At 29.4% G+C, this 14,283-nt stretch overlaps 1 protein-coding gene and 1 long non-coding RNA gene across 2 annotated transcripts; one reads left to right on the top strand and one right to left on the bottom strand.

Moving 5' to 3' along the window:
* Positions 1 to 8,986: 8,986 nt before the first annotated feature.
* LOC139907494 (uncharacterized) lies at positions 8,987 to 10,744 on the bottom strand. Its single transcript, XR_011784161.1, has 2 exons — positions 10,444 to 10,744; positions 8,987 to 10,336 (listed from the first exon to the last, which is right to left on the bottom strand). It is a non-coding gene; the product is annotated as an uncharacterized lncRNA (long non-coding RNA).
* Positions 10,745 to 12,167: 1,423 nt separating this feature from the next.
* On the top strand, positions 12,168 to 13,212 carry LOC121131240 (CDP-diacylglycerol--inositol 3-phosphatidyltransferase). The gene has a single exon (XM_040726748.2). It carries the CDS (start codon positions 12,308 to 12,310, stop codon positions 12,980 to 12,982), a length of 675 nt encoding a protein of 224 aa, XP_040582682.1. The 5' UTR covers positions 12,168 to 12,307; the 3' UTR covers positions 12,983 to 13,212.
* The last annotated feature ends 1,071 nt before the right edge of the window (positions 13,213 to 14,283 follow it).

Raw genomic sequence — 14,283 nt, forward strand, 5'->3', positions numbered from 1 at the left:
ATGTTAGGTGATTAAAACAAATTTATATATGTTTCATATTCAAAATAATTAATTAATTGAACTCATAAGTGATTCATTTTTTTCTCTGGAAAATATATTGTAATCTATATTCATGAAACCTAACCAGCTTATTACATTTAAATTTCTAAATAAATATTAAAAACTAAATTGACCAAAAATCAATCAAAATCGACCTTGTTTAAAATTGAAATATAAAGTATATTCTATAACTTTAAGAAAAAAAATATATATATATTAGTTTCTAAGTAAAATACTTCTTTTTACTCGATTTTTTTTCGAGGTTATATACATTTTTATTATTCTAATCAAGATAAAGTAATAAATAATTCATTTTTTATAATGTTGAAATTTTTGTATCAATTTATATTTACTTTTATTTTCATCTACATATTGCTTTTCATTTCGAAAAATGGCACTGAATCCTAGTTATTCTCTCAAAACATGATTTTTTTTTTTTTTAAAGCCCAAAAGCAATATCCGTTGAATGTTTTAATGGTCATATTCGTGTTTGACGGGTTAAATAGAAATAATAAATGTGGTCTTCAGCCTACGGGCAAGAAGGCTGTTGTATGGTGCAATAGACCTGCATAACAGAATTCATGTCCATTCAATGAAAATGAAAGTGGATTCAGTACTGCAACCAATATATAAAAGCCAACTAGAAATAAATTGACTCATGAGCAAATAGAGGAACTTAGTTTTGTATATAATTTTAATTTCAAACTATTTACAAATAATTTCAATCCTAATTATGATGGATATGTTTATATTTTTTCATGTCAAGTCCTAATTAATAAAAAGTTAAACATTTAAAGAAGTGAATCATTTTTTTATTTGTTTATGTAATTCCTTTATACATAATATATTAATAAAGATTTGGTATCGGAATTTTTCATAAAGATGGTATCAGAATTGGAACTGGCTGAAGTTTTGGTATCAATACATCTCTAACTATTGCTTCTACGAGCAGTGATAAAAATCCGGTGTATTTTTTAGCTGGTCCGTTTTTGGAATTGGCAATCTGAAGAATGATTTTTCTTTTCCTTAGACGTTATCATTATTATTTAATTCCTGAGTAGTGATTATCCTTTCCTAAATAAATTCAACTATATTAAAAACCTTATTGAACATAATTGTGTGCTCTTAAAAGACGGAGGAGCGTAACCCTGAGGATTTCTTGTGGAGTTATAATAGTAAGTCCTTGTTGGACTCAGAGTAGAATTGGGGATCGACGTCAGAGTAATTTTAGCAAATGTCCTTGTTCATATCATTTTCTATTTCCTCCCTTCTCACAGCTGATTGTAGCTGATGTAATGAAACGTCATGAGCATTATTCTTTCTCTCCTCCAAAACATGCTTAAAATTGTTAGGGTTACCATGTTGATTTTCTGTTTAATTTGTTTAACCTGTCCATTCTACAATGGATTTTTCATCATTGCCCATGAGACTATCTACCAACGAAAAAAATATACATTGAAAGAACTTATAAGCTGGGTTATACCTATTTTCCCTCATTGAAGTAATTATATAACTATTGTATTAATAATGTGATTACTTCTTTGTAATGTCAAAGACGTTACTCCACTATAAGATTTAACAACTTAAGTGAAACTAAATACATAATGTAACTAAAGTAATCAAATGGAACAACTTTTAAAGAATTACGTCCGTTCATTCTATTCTAGTGATTTTTTTTACCATATACATTCAGTAAAATATTGCTCCAAGTCGGATATCAGATTACGGAATTCCATAAAGTGGTACTCTTAGGTTATATAAAAAAAACGATCACTATTTGTGATAATGATCTAATGACAAGAATAAAAATAGGGTGCGAGTAAACTAATAAAATAAATTATACCGCTAGATGATACTTCATACTTGGGCCTTGTTCATATAATTGAAAGAAAGAAAAACTACGGTGAATGTCATTTACATAAGCTGTAATTACTTATGTTACTCAACAGCAAAAATATTAAAATAGTAGAATTTGATCCTCTAATTCCAAATATGGTCCTAGTGTTACTCTATTATCTTCAGGGCCTTCAGAAAAAGGCTATAAGTTTGGGTGTTGTTTTTTTTTTTTGGCTATTTTTAATATTCAATGCTTTTATAAATATATAAAATATGGATAAATAACAATAATATATTTCAAAGCCTAATGCTAAACAATTAAAAAAAAAAAAATTAAAATGTATCTATAATATTTAGAACTTGAGTTATCTTTGTTTAAAGTTGAAAACGGGTTGTTTTTTTAGAGGTGCATAGCTCCAAAAAAGATAAATCCAGAAAGTGTAAAAACATCTCAATTTATTCTTGAAAGTCTGAACTATATTTTAATAAAGCTTCCATTCAGAAAAACAACCATATCTTTGTAAAATTTGAAAGATACAGATAATTTTTTTGAATTTTTCTTATAAGATCAATTTATTTAATTATTAAAGGGCCATATTGGAAGACAAGAAGAGAAGAAAAGGCTAGGAAAATGAGGGGGGGAAGGAACTCAAATATTTTGACTGCATAAATTGAAATAATTAATTAAATGTGGGCCTACGTTTTCGGGGAAATACACTATATATGAGATTAAACAATTGTCATCAATTCAAATGAATTTCCCCAATTTGCCATTGGAATCAGATCAGAAATCTGGACTACTGATCCTCCAAAATTATATATTAATTATATATCTATTTTCCGTATTATAAAATTATTCAAACTATGTTTCTTAACTAAAAATTTATTAATAGAGGTTCCACTCTTGGAAACATCTGCTTATTAGACAACAAATTCAAAATCAGTATTTCAAATAGTACTTTAAAATAATATTGATATGAATGTTCATGCTTCTAGAACTATGCAAATATTTTTTCTATAGTACTGAGACGTTGCGAAGCATGTTTTTTTATATCTAGGAACAACTTTTAAAAAGTAACAGCTATTAACTAATTAAATATATAATAAAATTTAATACAATTCTACTGTATAGCAATGATTAATAAAATAGTATTTACATTTTCTTGATGAATATATTATATTTATGGTATATGTATTCAGTTTTTTAGGACCCGAGTATGGCGCACCATTATTTTGAATCACGTTGTTTACATCTCACACCCTATTGATAATATATTATGGATAAGACTAGCTCAAAATTAATTGCTTAAAAATGTAATCTTTAGTATTATTTCTTTGTTTTGTTATTTTGAAATGGATGTTTAGGACACTAAATACAGTTTGTATACTTACACTTGTAAAATAACAGTGAAATTTAATGTTAATCTTGTATTTACTTAATTTTAATCTGGTCGTTTCAATACTGTTAAATTTAAATAATCAGAAATTAATCAATATTTATTTAGCAACCTTTTTAATTGCATGTTTTTATAATAAGCAATAAAAAAAAATTTAAGTCTCAATATCAAATTAAATACTTACTTAAACACTCCCCTATAAAAAAATTATATCCTTCTATTAATGAATATTTGGCTATAAATAGTTTTTATAATTTATTGTTTATTGTACGGGGATTAAGAATAATTCCAAACATTGCGTTATGCTAAATCCACGCGTTTTGAAACTGCGTTATGCAGGGACCTACAGAACATGAATTTCACTGTATTTATTATTTACTAGAATGAATTATTCGCCGGGATGCTGCTCAATGGCAATTTTCTGGAAAGTGAGAAATCCTTGTAGTAGGTACTACTTATTTATTCTGCCCCTATTTTAAAAATCATATTTATTTTTTTAAACGGAAGAATATCTAAGTGTATCAACAAAACCTCAATACATTCAAAAAGTTGTCTAAAAAAATTATACTTGGATCTAAGAAATTAATTTTTAGGATTCGTATTTTTTTGAAAAGTAAATTTGAAATCATGTTATTTCAAATGCGTTCAATATAGATACTGAAGGGCAGGATCGTCTCTACGATTTATTTTGGGGGTTATGAATATTCTATATATTTTATTTTTTCCAAATTTTTTGACCGACATCCCATTTCTTTATATTCAAATAATCGTTAATCCCACCCGTGCTAACATCCCTGCTGAAGTAGATCTCCCAATTCTTTGTATGGTCAATAAAACTTTCAGGACAAATCATACTACTAATATTGTACAAGAATAGATAGGTAGCAACATGAACTTTTGATTCAAGAAACTTTAGCCCAGATCTGAATCCACTAGATTACTCCATTTGGTGGCAAATTGAGAAGATGGTCTGCAAAGTCCGCCACCCGAATATTGATGCCCTGAAGACCTCCGTTAACCAGTAGTGGAGTATCATGAAAAAGGACTATGTTGCCAAGTTTTACAAGGGGTTCTGGAGGGGGTTGGAGGCTCTCATTGAGGTGAAGGTGGCCAGACTCATAATTAATGTGCTCTGCTAAAGTAAAAATATTTTAAAATAAAATTTTCTATGTACAACATTATCCTGATTAATAATGAGTATTTTAATGACTACTTAGAGGTATTTATCAGTACTTTTTCTACATAAAATCCATATTAAAGTCCTTGACTAAGTTATTTTTGATTTTTGTAACCTACCTACTTATTATATACTTTTATTCATTTGTATGATACTACAAATATCCCATTTTTTGAAAGAAATTAGTTCTTGAAGTCAGGATTTCAGAGTAAGAGGAATTAAAATATTGAAAATGTATTTTATGTTTTGTTTAAAATCCTCATTTTGGATTCTGGTTATTATTTTTATACTTCAATTTTAAATCAATTGAAACATCATAGGTAGATGACCCGTCCTTGAATGTAAGAGTAGGATGGATTTAAAATATTAAAAAAAAACTCATGGAAACTTACAGTTCTTCAAATTTCCTTTTTCAAAAGTTCTGAAGAACTTACTAGAAGAAAATAATGGTTATCTATCCTTCAATATCGTCCCAATTGGGAGCCATCTCCATCCTAACTTATTTGTGAAAATCATTTTGATAGAAAATTATTTCTCCCAAATTCATCTCGGATGAGTAAAAGATTTTAAAATCTGAAATAATTCCGATTATTCGAGCTCTCCTACCACCTGATCATAACTTTTGAAGTTATGATCATAATCATAATGTCTTATGAGCAGATGCATCACCGATGAGAATGTTAGATAATCATCTACCCTCATCTATATTTGATTCCAAATGTAAGAAAGAAGTCACAGTGCAGACTATGTGTCATGATTGCCATATTTATGTACAAAAGATACAACATCAAGATGCTGTTATATATTCTTTGAAACCAACTATTAAAATAATGCACCAAAAATGTGTCGTCTGAGAGACGAAAGTTCAATTGAAATGTTATAACTTTGATTTGATCAAAAATCTTAAAGATTTATATAAGTCGAGGTTTTTATAATGATTCAATTAAAGATGCATTTAAATTAAAAATGACTTGTAGGAAGTCTTCTCTCTTATTAAGAGAGTATTTAACTTTCCTTGCACTAGAACTTAACAAAAAAGGACAGAATTATTTATGTTTCATGGCGGAAACTCTAATGAAGTCTTTGACATGCTAAAGCACAAGGTCAGCAGTATGTTAGAAATTGATTGGAAAGCGTTGAGAATATTTGATGAGTATTCAATTAAGGTTTTACTTGATTATGATGGCAAGAGTGGTTCTATAATTGGAGAAGCATCTTTTCCATATTTCGAAGGTGATACTACAAAAGCTCTTGCTTTTATGCTTTCAGGAGAAAAGACTGTAAAATCAAAAAAAAATTGTCAAATATTATTTCGTTAAAACATTTTAAGATGATTTCCATAGAAAGATTTTGTACTTAAACAAGCATGCAAATTTGATCATAGTACAATAAATCCGAGCAAATTTGATAAGATGAAGGTTGGCCCGTCCTTGAATTCCTGGTTGACATTTTGGTTCCAGGACAATAAGATACATAGTTATATAGAATGTTTGTGACAGGAGTGTGTTAACGGCTGCATAGTTTATTGACACATTAAGGAATTGGTATGACTTGGTCAGCTCAAAAAAATTATCTTTACTATTTCAACAATAAAAATTAGGCTCAATATGAGAATGCAATTATTTTTCTTATGAGCTTTATTAAAACAATTCTTGATATAAAAACAACTGACGCAGATCAAGACAAAACCTCCTGGGAAATTGATTTTATTCCACAATTTGTATCAAAAATTTATAATTGACCCAATCCATCAAAAGATGAAATAAGTATATTAACATATTTATTGGGTTAATTATTCTTAAAAAAGAAAAGTATGATTCTCATTGTAAGGCATGTTTATCTGTTTTAAAAATACAATTAATGAAAAATACGATGACAGCATAACCAAACTTATAAACATATCTTATTACAGTCTTAACTACTTTTCCCAAAAAAAATTTCTAACTATCATTTTACCAATTGAAAGCGCTATACGGAATTTATAAAAAATCTTATAAATTCCTCAAAGAAAAGCATTTCTGTAAAAATAAAATATACATGTGATGTCGTAACTAGATATTTAATGTCATACTATAGCAAGGTAGTGGATAATATAGGTGTGTCAGTTAGAATCTGCATTCTGATTGGCTGAGCTGAGAGACGTCACATATGTTGTATTCACTCAAAAATTAAAACAATTATATTAATATAACAACGTGAATTGAGAATTTATCATGGTGGTGGAGGATATAACTCTTTTCAATGTAATGTTCTGGTCAAAGGAACTCGACTCTTTAGGCGAGATCCAATGAACAAGTTTTTCACACGGTGGATCTCATTTCTTTTAATGGAAAGATCGTTGATCGTGCAGGTACCTCTATATATCAAGGTGACTTGCGAATTCTGATCTCGTTAATAATTGTTCCTTTACATAGATTCCTTCAGATCTTCCACGGAATCGTCATATACTTTTATATATAAGAACAAAGTAGTTCCATAAAACGACAGAATAACCAACTGAGATACCCAGTGAGGAGCAGGGAGAGTTCTCATCCTTCACTTACAGCTTCTTCTTTGAAATTATTGAAAGTTAACTCTGATTCGGCTCCAATATGAACAACTATTCCATTAACAGGAGTCCTTCATTTTCCTGGATGTAACACAGATATAACTCATCCCTATCACATTTATATCAATTCCATTTATAAATTGGTCTTCGTGATATACAGTGTATACGGATAATTATATAAGCTAGACACTTCAAGCTCACGCCTGATTGTTTTTTACTACTAAGTCGCTTGGCATTGGAAACTAAGTGGAACATAATTCTAGACTGGTAAAGATTATTTGCTTCTCTTTTCTCGATATTTTGGTCTGCAATGCATATTCTACTCTGCTATTACATATAATTGTTATTCGGAGCAGTTTAGTGATTATGTGTTTTACAAAATATATAACAAACCTCTTAAATTCTGCAGATTTATGTTGAAATATCTAAATGTCGTTGAAATTTCCTAACTTATTGTGCTTGGAATCCTTTTCTAAACTGCCAAATTGCTTGTCACCATATTATAATATTATTCTTGCAAAGATCTAGGATCTCAACACAAATAAATAAATCATTAAATGTTTCCTATACTAGATAATTATAAGTTGTTTTACTGAAAGCAATAGTTAAAATGTAACAAAATAATAATACGATTGTTATAGTATTGATTGAAAAAATAATGAAGTATCAATGATATTCTCCAAAATTTACATTCCCTATTTATGAGTTCTCCGTTATTTTATCTTATTGATTAATTTGGTTAAATTTTGGACATGCAAATGCTATTTTGTTATTGTGATTGTTGTCAGACGAGTAGAAATTTCAATATCCTCTCTATTTTTAGTTGTAGAACTATAATTGGTCTGTAGTACAAACTATTGCAAGCAATATAAAAGTGGGAAATTTTCAGAAAATTTGATTTCCCAGGTATTATTCAAATTTTTACTATTATATATATCTCTTTCTGGAGACATAAGTAAAAATCACAAGGCAACAGAGGTTTATTGAATACATCATCTTCAGTTCTGTTAGCAAGATAAACTCTATATCAATATAAAAACAAATTAAGATCTAGTTGTAAGTTTATTTTTTTCAAGTGAGCAATTCATGATAAGAAAAAATAAGATCAACTTATTTTTAAAATATAATTGATTTTTTCGATACAATGATTGTTTTTTATTTAAAACTATGGCTAATATTAAGATAATGGTGTATATCCCTATCCAACGAAAATTGAAAAATATTTACAAATGATTAGATCCAGTTGTTCAAACTTACAACTACAAACCAACTTATAGTAATAGCTGTCTACCGTATTATATTCATAAACGGATGTACATCTATCTTTTTATTTTGCATACCTAAAACGGTATAGTATGAAAATAAAATCTAATTCTCCCTTTATATAGTGCCAGGCCCAGTTTGCAAATAGAAAATCTTTCATTTTGTGTTAGATTCCTTGTAATGTTAAAGCAAAATACAAGTACGGGCTAGTGTTTTCCACACATATGTGACGTCATTAAAATGGGATGCTTACTTCTGTCAAATTATAAAAGTCGTGAGCGTCACACCTTTAAAATACAGTACCCTGTACCATAGTGCATTCCGTTGAAATATAAAATTATAAATAGATTTATAAGATTGAGAATAGCAATATTTTCAAAAATATTAAAAAACAACAAGAATCAAAAAATGAAAGCAAATACTTGTATCAAAAAGTATGGCAATTAGAAATTCCTAAAAAAATATTTTTCTTCAATATGCCTAAAAATTAATGAGGAATTAGATGCTGACATATGTATTTTTAGATAAAAGTTAATTAATCTTAATTTTTGATCAACAACTTCATTCTTAATGTGCATTTGTGTTCGGAGAAAGTATTGTTTCAATTAGCTCGTCTTCTTCATCTATTGGAGATCTAAGATAAAATAACATTTGTATGTCAAAAATAAAGCCGAATGAATTAATAAAATTTAAAAATAAAGTAACAGAGAACTCATAAACACTGAATTTAAATTTAGATTAATATATTTGATATACTATTTTTTTTTATTATAATTTTATAATAATTTCAAAAATTACATTAAAATTTTATCACATTTATACTATTATTTTCAATGAAAAAATTATTATGGTAAAGATTTATTAATCATATTATATTTATTTATTTGTGTGGAGATCCTAGACATTCACGGGAGTATTATTCCAATAGTGACAAACAGCGTAGAAGAGGATTCTCTATTCAATAAGTTAGGAAATTGTAATAGACACTGAGCGACTCTTCTCAAGGGAATATTTTGGTTAGAGTAGGAGACGAAGTGGAGTTAACTTTAAGAGGAATAAACTCAAAAGTTATGATACTCCATCCACAGCTCTCCTTATGTTCCCCGCTGTATTTTCCGTAATATTTTCCTTTATGAAAGTCTTTTGTTTTTAATATATGTATATGATGATTTCATACAAGATACAATAACTATTTATATGTAATAACAGAATATAATATACTTTACAGTCTAAACTATAGAAAATAAAGAGGTACATTATCTTTATTTCATTTTTGTAAAAATCATCTTCCACTTGTTTTTGAGTGAGAAAAGAGTCAGCTTCTATAATTGACCATGTTGACTGTACATCACGGCCTCCGCCTAATAAATGGAATTAATGTAAATGTGATAAAGATAAGTTATTTCTGCGTGATCTACACCAAGGACACTGAAGGACTCTGATAATGAAATAGATTTCTTATAGACGAAGCAGTGTTGAGTTAAGTAGGAATAGACACACGGATTTCAATGAAGGAGTTGAGGATGGAGGGAAAGAGTGAGTAACCCTCTCTGTTTCTGAGTCACACACAGCCTTTAATTAAGTTGGAGTATTTTTATGGAGCCTCCTATTTCTTGTGAAGTCAATGATAAGCCTGTGATAGGTGAGAAGTGACACAGATTGCAGATGTTGATGTGCAGGGCATCTGCCCTCAAGGATCCTTCTCTACAAGGAGATAATATCACATCCAGGGAGTGAGGAAGGAAGGTCCCTTGAACGGAACCTGACGTTGTCAATAGAAGATGAAGTCGTTTGACTCGGGTATTCCAATGAAACCATTGGGAGAATGTAGATCCATATATGTGAATACTTGTTAGGAAGATCCATTGTATGAAATCTCTCTGAACACACTTATTTTGGGTCTTTGGGATCCACGGAGTTCCAAGTAAATCTCCAGTTATTTCCCTCGCATCTCTCCTTCTCTGAGTAATAACTAATAGTCACTATAATTCCAAGCCGTAGCTACTAGTGTCTATAAGTTGTGCGAGTGAAAAAGAAGTAGTAATCCCTCCCTCCATTATATAGTCCCAGTATTAGCTATTACTTATAAGTATAAAGTATTACTATTACTCAATTAGCTTATTACTTTTAAATTTGGAAAATTACTAATAGTAATTACTAATTAGTATTTATTAATTATTTACCTACTCAGCCGTTCACCAACACATCTAGCGGGGGAAAATCCATCTCGTTTCCATTCAAATAATAAAAAATCATGACGAAATAGTCTTTGATGCACCACTTTCTTGTAATGCTTTAGTCCAACCTAAACGATTAAATTTAATCCTTTAGTCTAATATAGTATTTTAATTAACCTTGGGATACTCATAATTATTACTTATGGAGTTGTTTTATTTTTCCGCAATACGCCGCTACACACTCTAGCCTTGTTTATAAATCAATGTAAGTAAATAACACTCATGCCCTAAACTTTACTTAATAAAAGGTATATTACTATCTATTTAAAACAAATCCCTACGTCATGAGATAATAGTAAATAAAAGACAATACATAACAAATATGACCTTCATAATCCAAATACACAGTAATAGTTTGCAATTTTGTTTAATGAAAAGAAACCAAGACTTAATATTCTTATAAAATTTAGTAATTTATACCTCCAAGATGGCAATTTCTATTTTCTATTTTTTTTTTTTCACAAAGCGATAATTTTTGCCTAATTAATACCAAAATTCCTTGATTTGGGAAGGGATCTACACCCCCTCCAGCACACACCCATGTTATGTTTCTTATCAAAAGAACAGTTGATGTATTCAAAAAACAGAAAACGCTTTGCATATTAATTATATAAAAATTCTCAAAAATTAAAATTCGACCGAATTCAAAAGTATATTGTCTAATTCGAACTCAAATCAACACAGAACTTGAAATGTTTGACACGAATCCAACACTATTATTTTTTTTTTTAAATTGATTTCCAATAAAAGGAGCTTGAATTGGATATGAAACGCTATTTTTGTCCTTGACGGGAGTGCAAATCATATCATTATCATATTAATAAAGTAAATGCAATAAATTGAAACATTAACACCTTATATACTACCTATTTCTAGAAATAATTAATTTTTAAGCACTAAACAAATATCATTTCAATTACAAAAACGATATTATTATTGGAGGCCCTCCAGATCACAATAAATAATCATTATATATATATAATCCTGCAGACTCTCTCTAAACTTCAATTTACTGCATTTATTTGACTTTGTTTATTTGAAAAAATATATTTTGCATTTCAGTCAAAATAAGCGTACGCCAAAAAAAAAAGATGTCGTTCTATATTCAAATCATTTAATGAATCATACTGGATACATTCATCACAATCATTCCTAGTGTTGTGTTATTTATTTGTTCAATTCTAGTCTAGTCTTAGGACCGGTCTTTAAGACTGTCGGTCCCTCGGACTGTCAGTACTAGAACTGTTAAAAAAAAAAATACAGTTGACGTCATCAAGGACCGAACTTTATAAGTTGTAGAACTGATATGCAGGACTGACATGGACTAGACCGAGACTGAACTGGACGAGACTGCAGTCTTAAATTCTAAATGAGGACTGACACAACACCAAATTCATGGTTTTATTAATTATTATATTCATAAAACAAATTTTGAGGGAATTGTCCACTAAAATATAGAATATCATAGAAGACATCTTACAAAATTATTCTTATAATTTTTTAACTTTTCGAGTTTCTTACATACTCTATATGGATATAATATGTCCAATTCAAGAAACTTTTGTTTTATTGCAAACTTTATAGTCCTAATTATCAATCATATTAAATAATCTGATTCATACTTAACCGAATCGAACCAGGAGCCCTTTCTTTAGAAAGACCCCTACTCATGACGTCATTTCCAAATAAGATTATCAATTTGTTTGTGTGTCACTTTATTTACATATTTCAGTTCTAAGGGTTCATTCATAATCATTTTAAAGCTGTAAGTGGTAACTAATTAAATAAACAGAATCAAGTTAAAAGAAGAATGTCAGGATCTAATCAAGAGCCGTGTAGTCTGGATTGTCTTCTCACGACAAAAAATGTGTTTCTTTTCATTCCCAATCTGATTGGATACACCCGAATCTTCCTTCTTATTATCTCCATTGCCGTAATGCAGTCTCATTACATCCTTTGTGCCACTTGCTATGGTTTAAGTGCCGCCTTGGATATGGTGGATGGTTATGCTGCCCGGAAATTTAATCAATGTAGTCGTTTAGGTGCGCTTCTTGACATGCTCACGGATCGTTGTGGCACTATGGCCCTTGTTTTCACACTTGGCATTTTCTACCCTTCCTATTCATTCTTTTTATCCCTTTCCAGTATCATTGACATCTCTATGCACTGGATCCATTGCCATGTATCCGTTGTGAGAGGTCAAACGTCTCACAAATCCGGAATGGATAAGTCTCTTCCCTTCATTCTACGTTTTTACTATGAAAATAAAACCTTTCTTACCTATATGTGCTTCATGAACGAAGCCTTCTATGGCTCTTTGTACGTTTCCTATTTCACATCTGGATATTTTTACTTCTTTTACATTGCTGCAGCCGTCACATTCCCATTTGCTTTGCTCAAATCAGGCCTTGCTCTACTACAAGGTTACTATGCTGCGTTGGAAGTTGTTCAAATCGACTCTCAAGAGAGGAATAAAAACTCATAATTGGTCTTTTAATATTTCTGCAAAATGTATACTCCATATTTTTCAACCAAGGAAAGCCCCAGTCAATTTCTATATTAATTCATTGTTCATTGTTTTCTTCATTCCTTTTTTTTTCCGAGTATTATCCATTAGTCTCATAGATACCAAATAATTATATAATTATAATTTTATGCGATATATTTATATATGTATTTAAATTTATTCTAATAAATTAATTAATGTCATTTGAATTTATTTCGCTATATTTGTAAACCATTTAATATATTTAATCGTGTATACCTCCAAAATGAGAAAATCTCAATTACTAATTTCCCTTTTTAAGGCTTCCAAAAATACTTTGCCATGCTTTTTGTCCTAAATATTCAATTTTTAAGTTCTAAAAACACCATATGACCCTGTTTTATAACTTTTCTAGCAAATAGTTCGTACTTGTGGATTATTAAGTTTAATCGGAAGCCGTGTAATGGTATTCATGTCCCCTTATACTTCAAAGGTATTCACGAGGGGCTTCTTATGTAGGCATTCTAAATAACTACGTGTTTCTTTGAATCCAATTTGCCATACGCTCCTCCTCAACTATAAGAAAATTTATAAATTTCTATGAATTTTTGTAGGGAAACTGCATTCAATGATTTATTTATTTTCTCAAAATTGATTTTACTTATAACCTTTGTTGGAATTAGTGATGCATAGTATATATATATTATGATGGAAATTGACTGATTCATACGGTTTCAATGTTATTAAGATCTGCGTTGAGACAAAAATAATCTTGATCAAAAATCTAGATAAAGAAATGTCCAATATATTTTTTTACATCATACAGCCCAATAAATCATAGACATTAGGGTGTTTTCTATTTCTTTGAAATGTCCAAGTGGTTGGGTCAAAACCCGTTCTTTTTGATAAAAAAATACAAAAGGCTAAAATTGAACAATGTTTAAAGGTAGCTCAACAACCTCAAAGTTTTGAAGATTGTCAATGTAAAAAAAAAAGATTTATTTATCAATTATCGTCAAAACGGTTCACGATACAACTTTTCATGCTTTATGATTTTTGAAAGATGACTTAATTTACTTTAAGAAATGATTTATGCTGTTATGAGAAAAAAAAAATATTTCTTATCTGAATTACTATACAAAATATTTTAAGAGAAAACTAATACATCTAGAAATTGTTGCGTGTAATTTTTTTCCATTTCCCCGCTTTCCTCCTGGAACACAAGAATCTTTGTTTTTGTAGTGTCGGTCCTTAATTTGGGATGTAAAATCAGTGTCATTTATCGGTCCTTCTTAGGTCTT

Source organism: Lepeophtheirus salmonis, unplaced genomic scaffold (assembly GCF_016086655.4).
Source record: "Lepeophtheirus salmonis unplaced genomic scaffold, UVic_Lsal_1.4 unplaced_contig_329_pilon, whole genome shotgun sequence".
NCBI lineage: Eukaryota > Metazoa > Arthropoda > Copepoda > Siphonostomatoida > Caligidae > Lepeophtheirus > Lepeophtheirus salmonis.

Bases quoted from the DNA above. Each gene is read 5' to 3' on its own strand.
- LOC121131240 (XM_040726748.2), top strand. From the start codon at position 12,308: ATGTCAGGATCTAATCAAGAGCCGTGTAGTCTGGATTGTCTTCTCACG.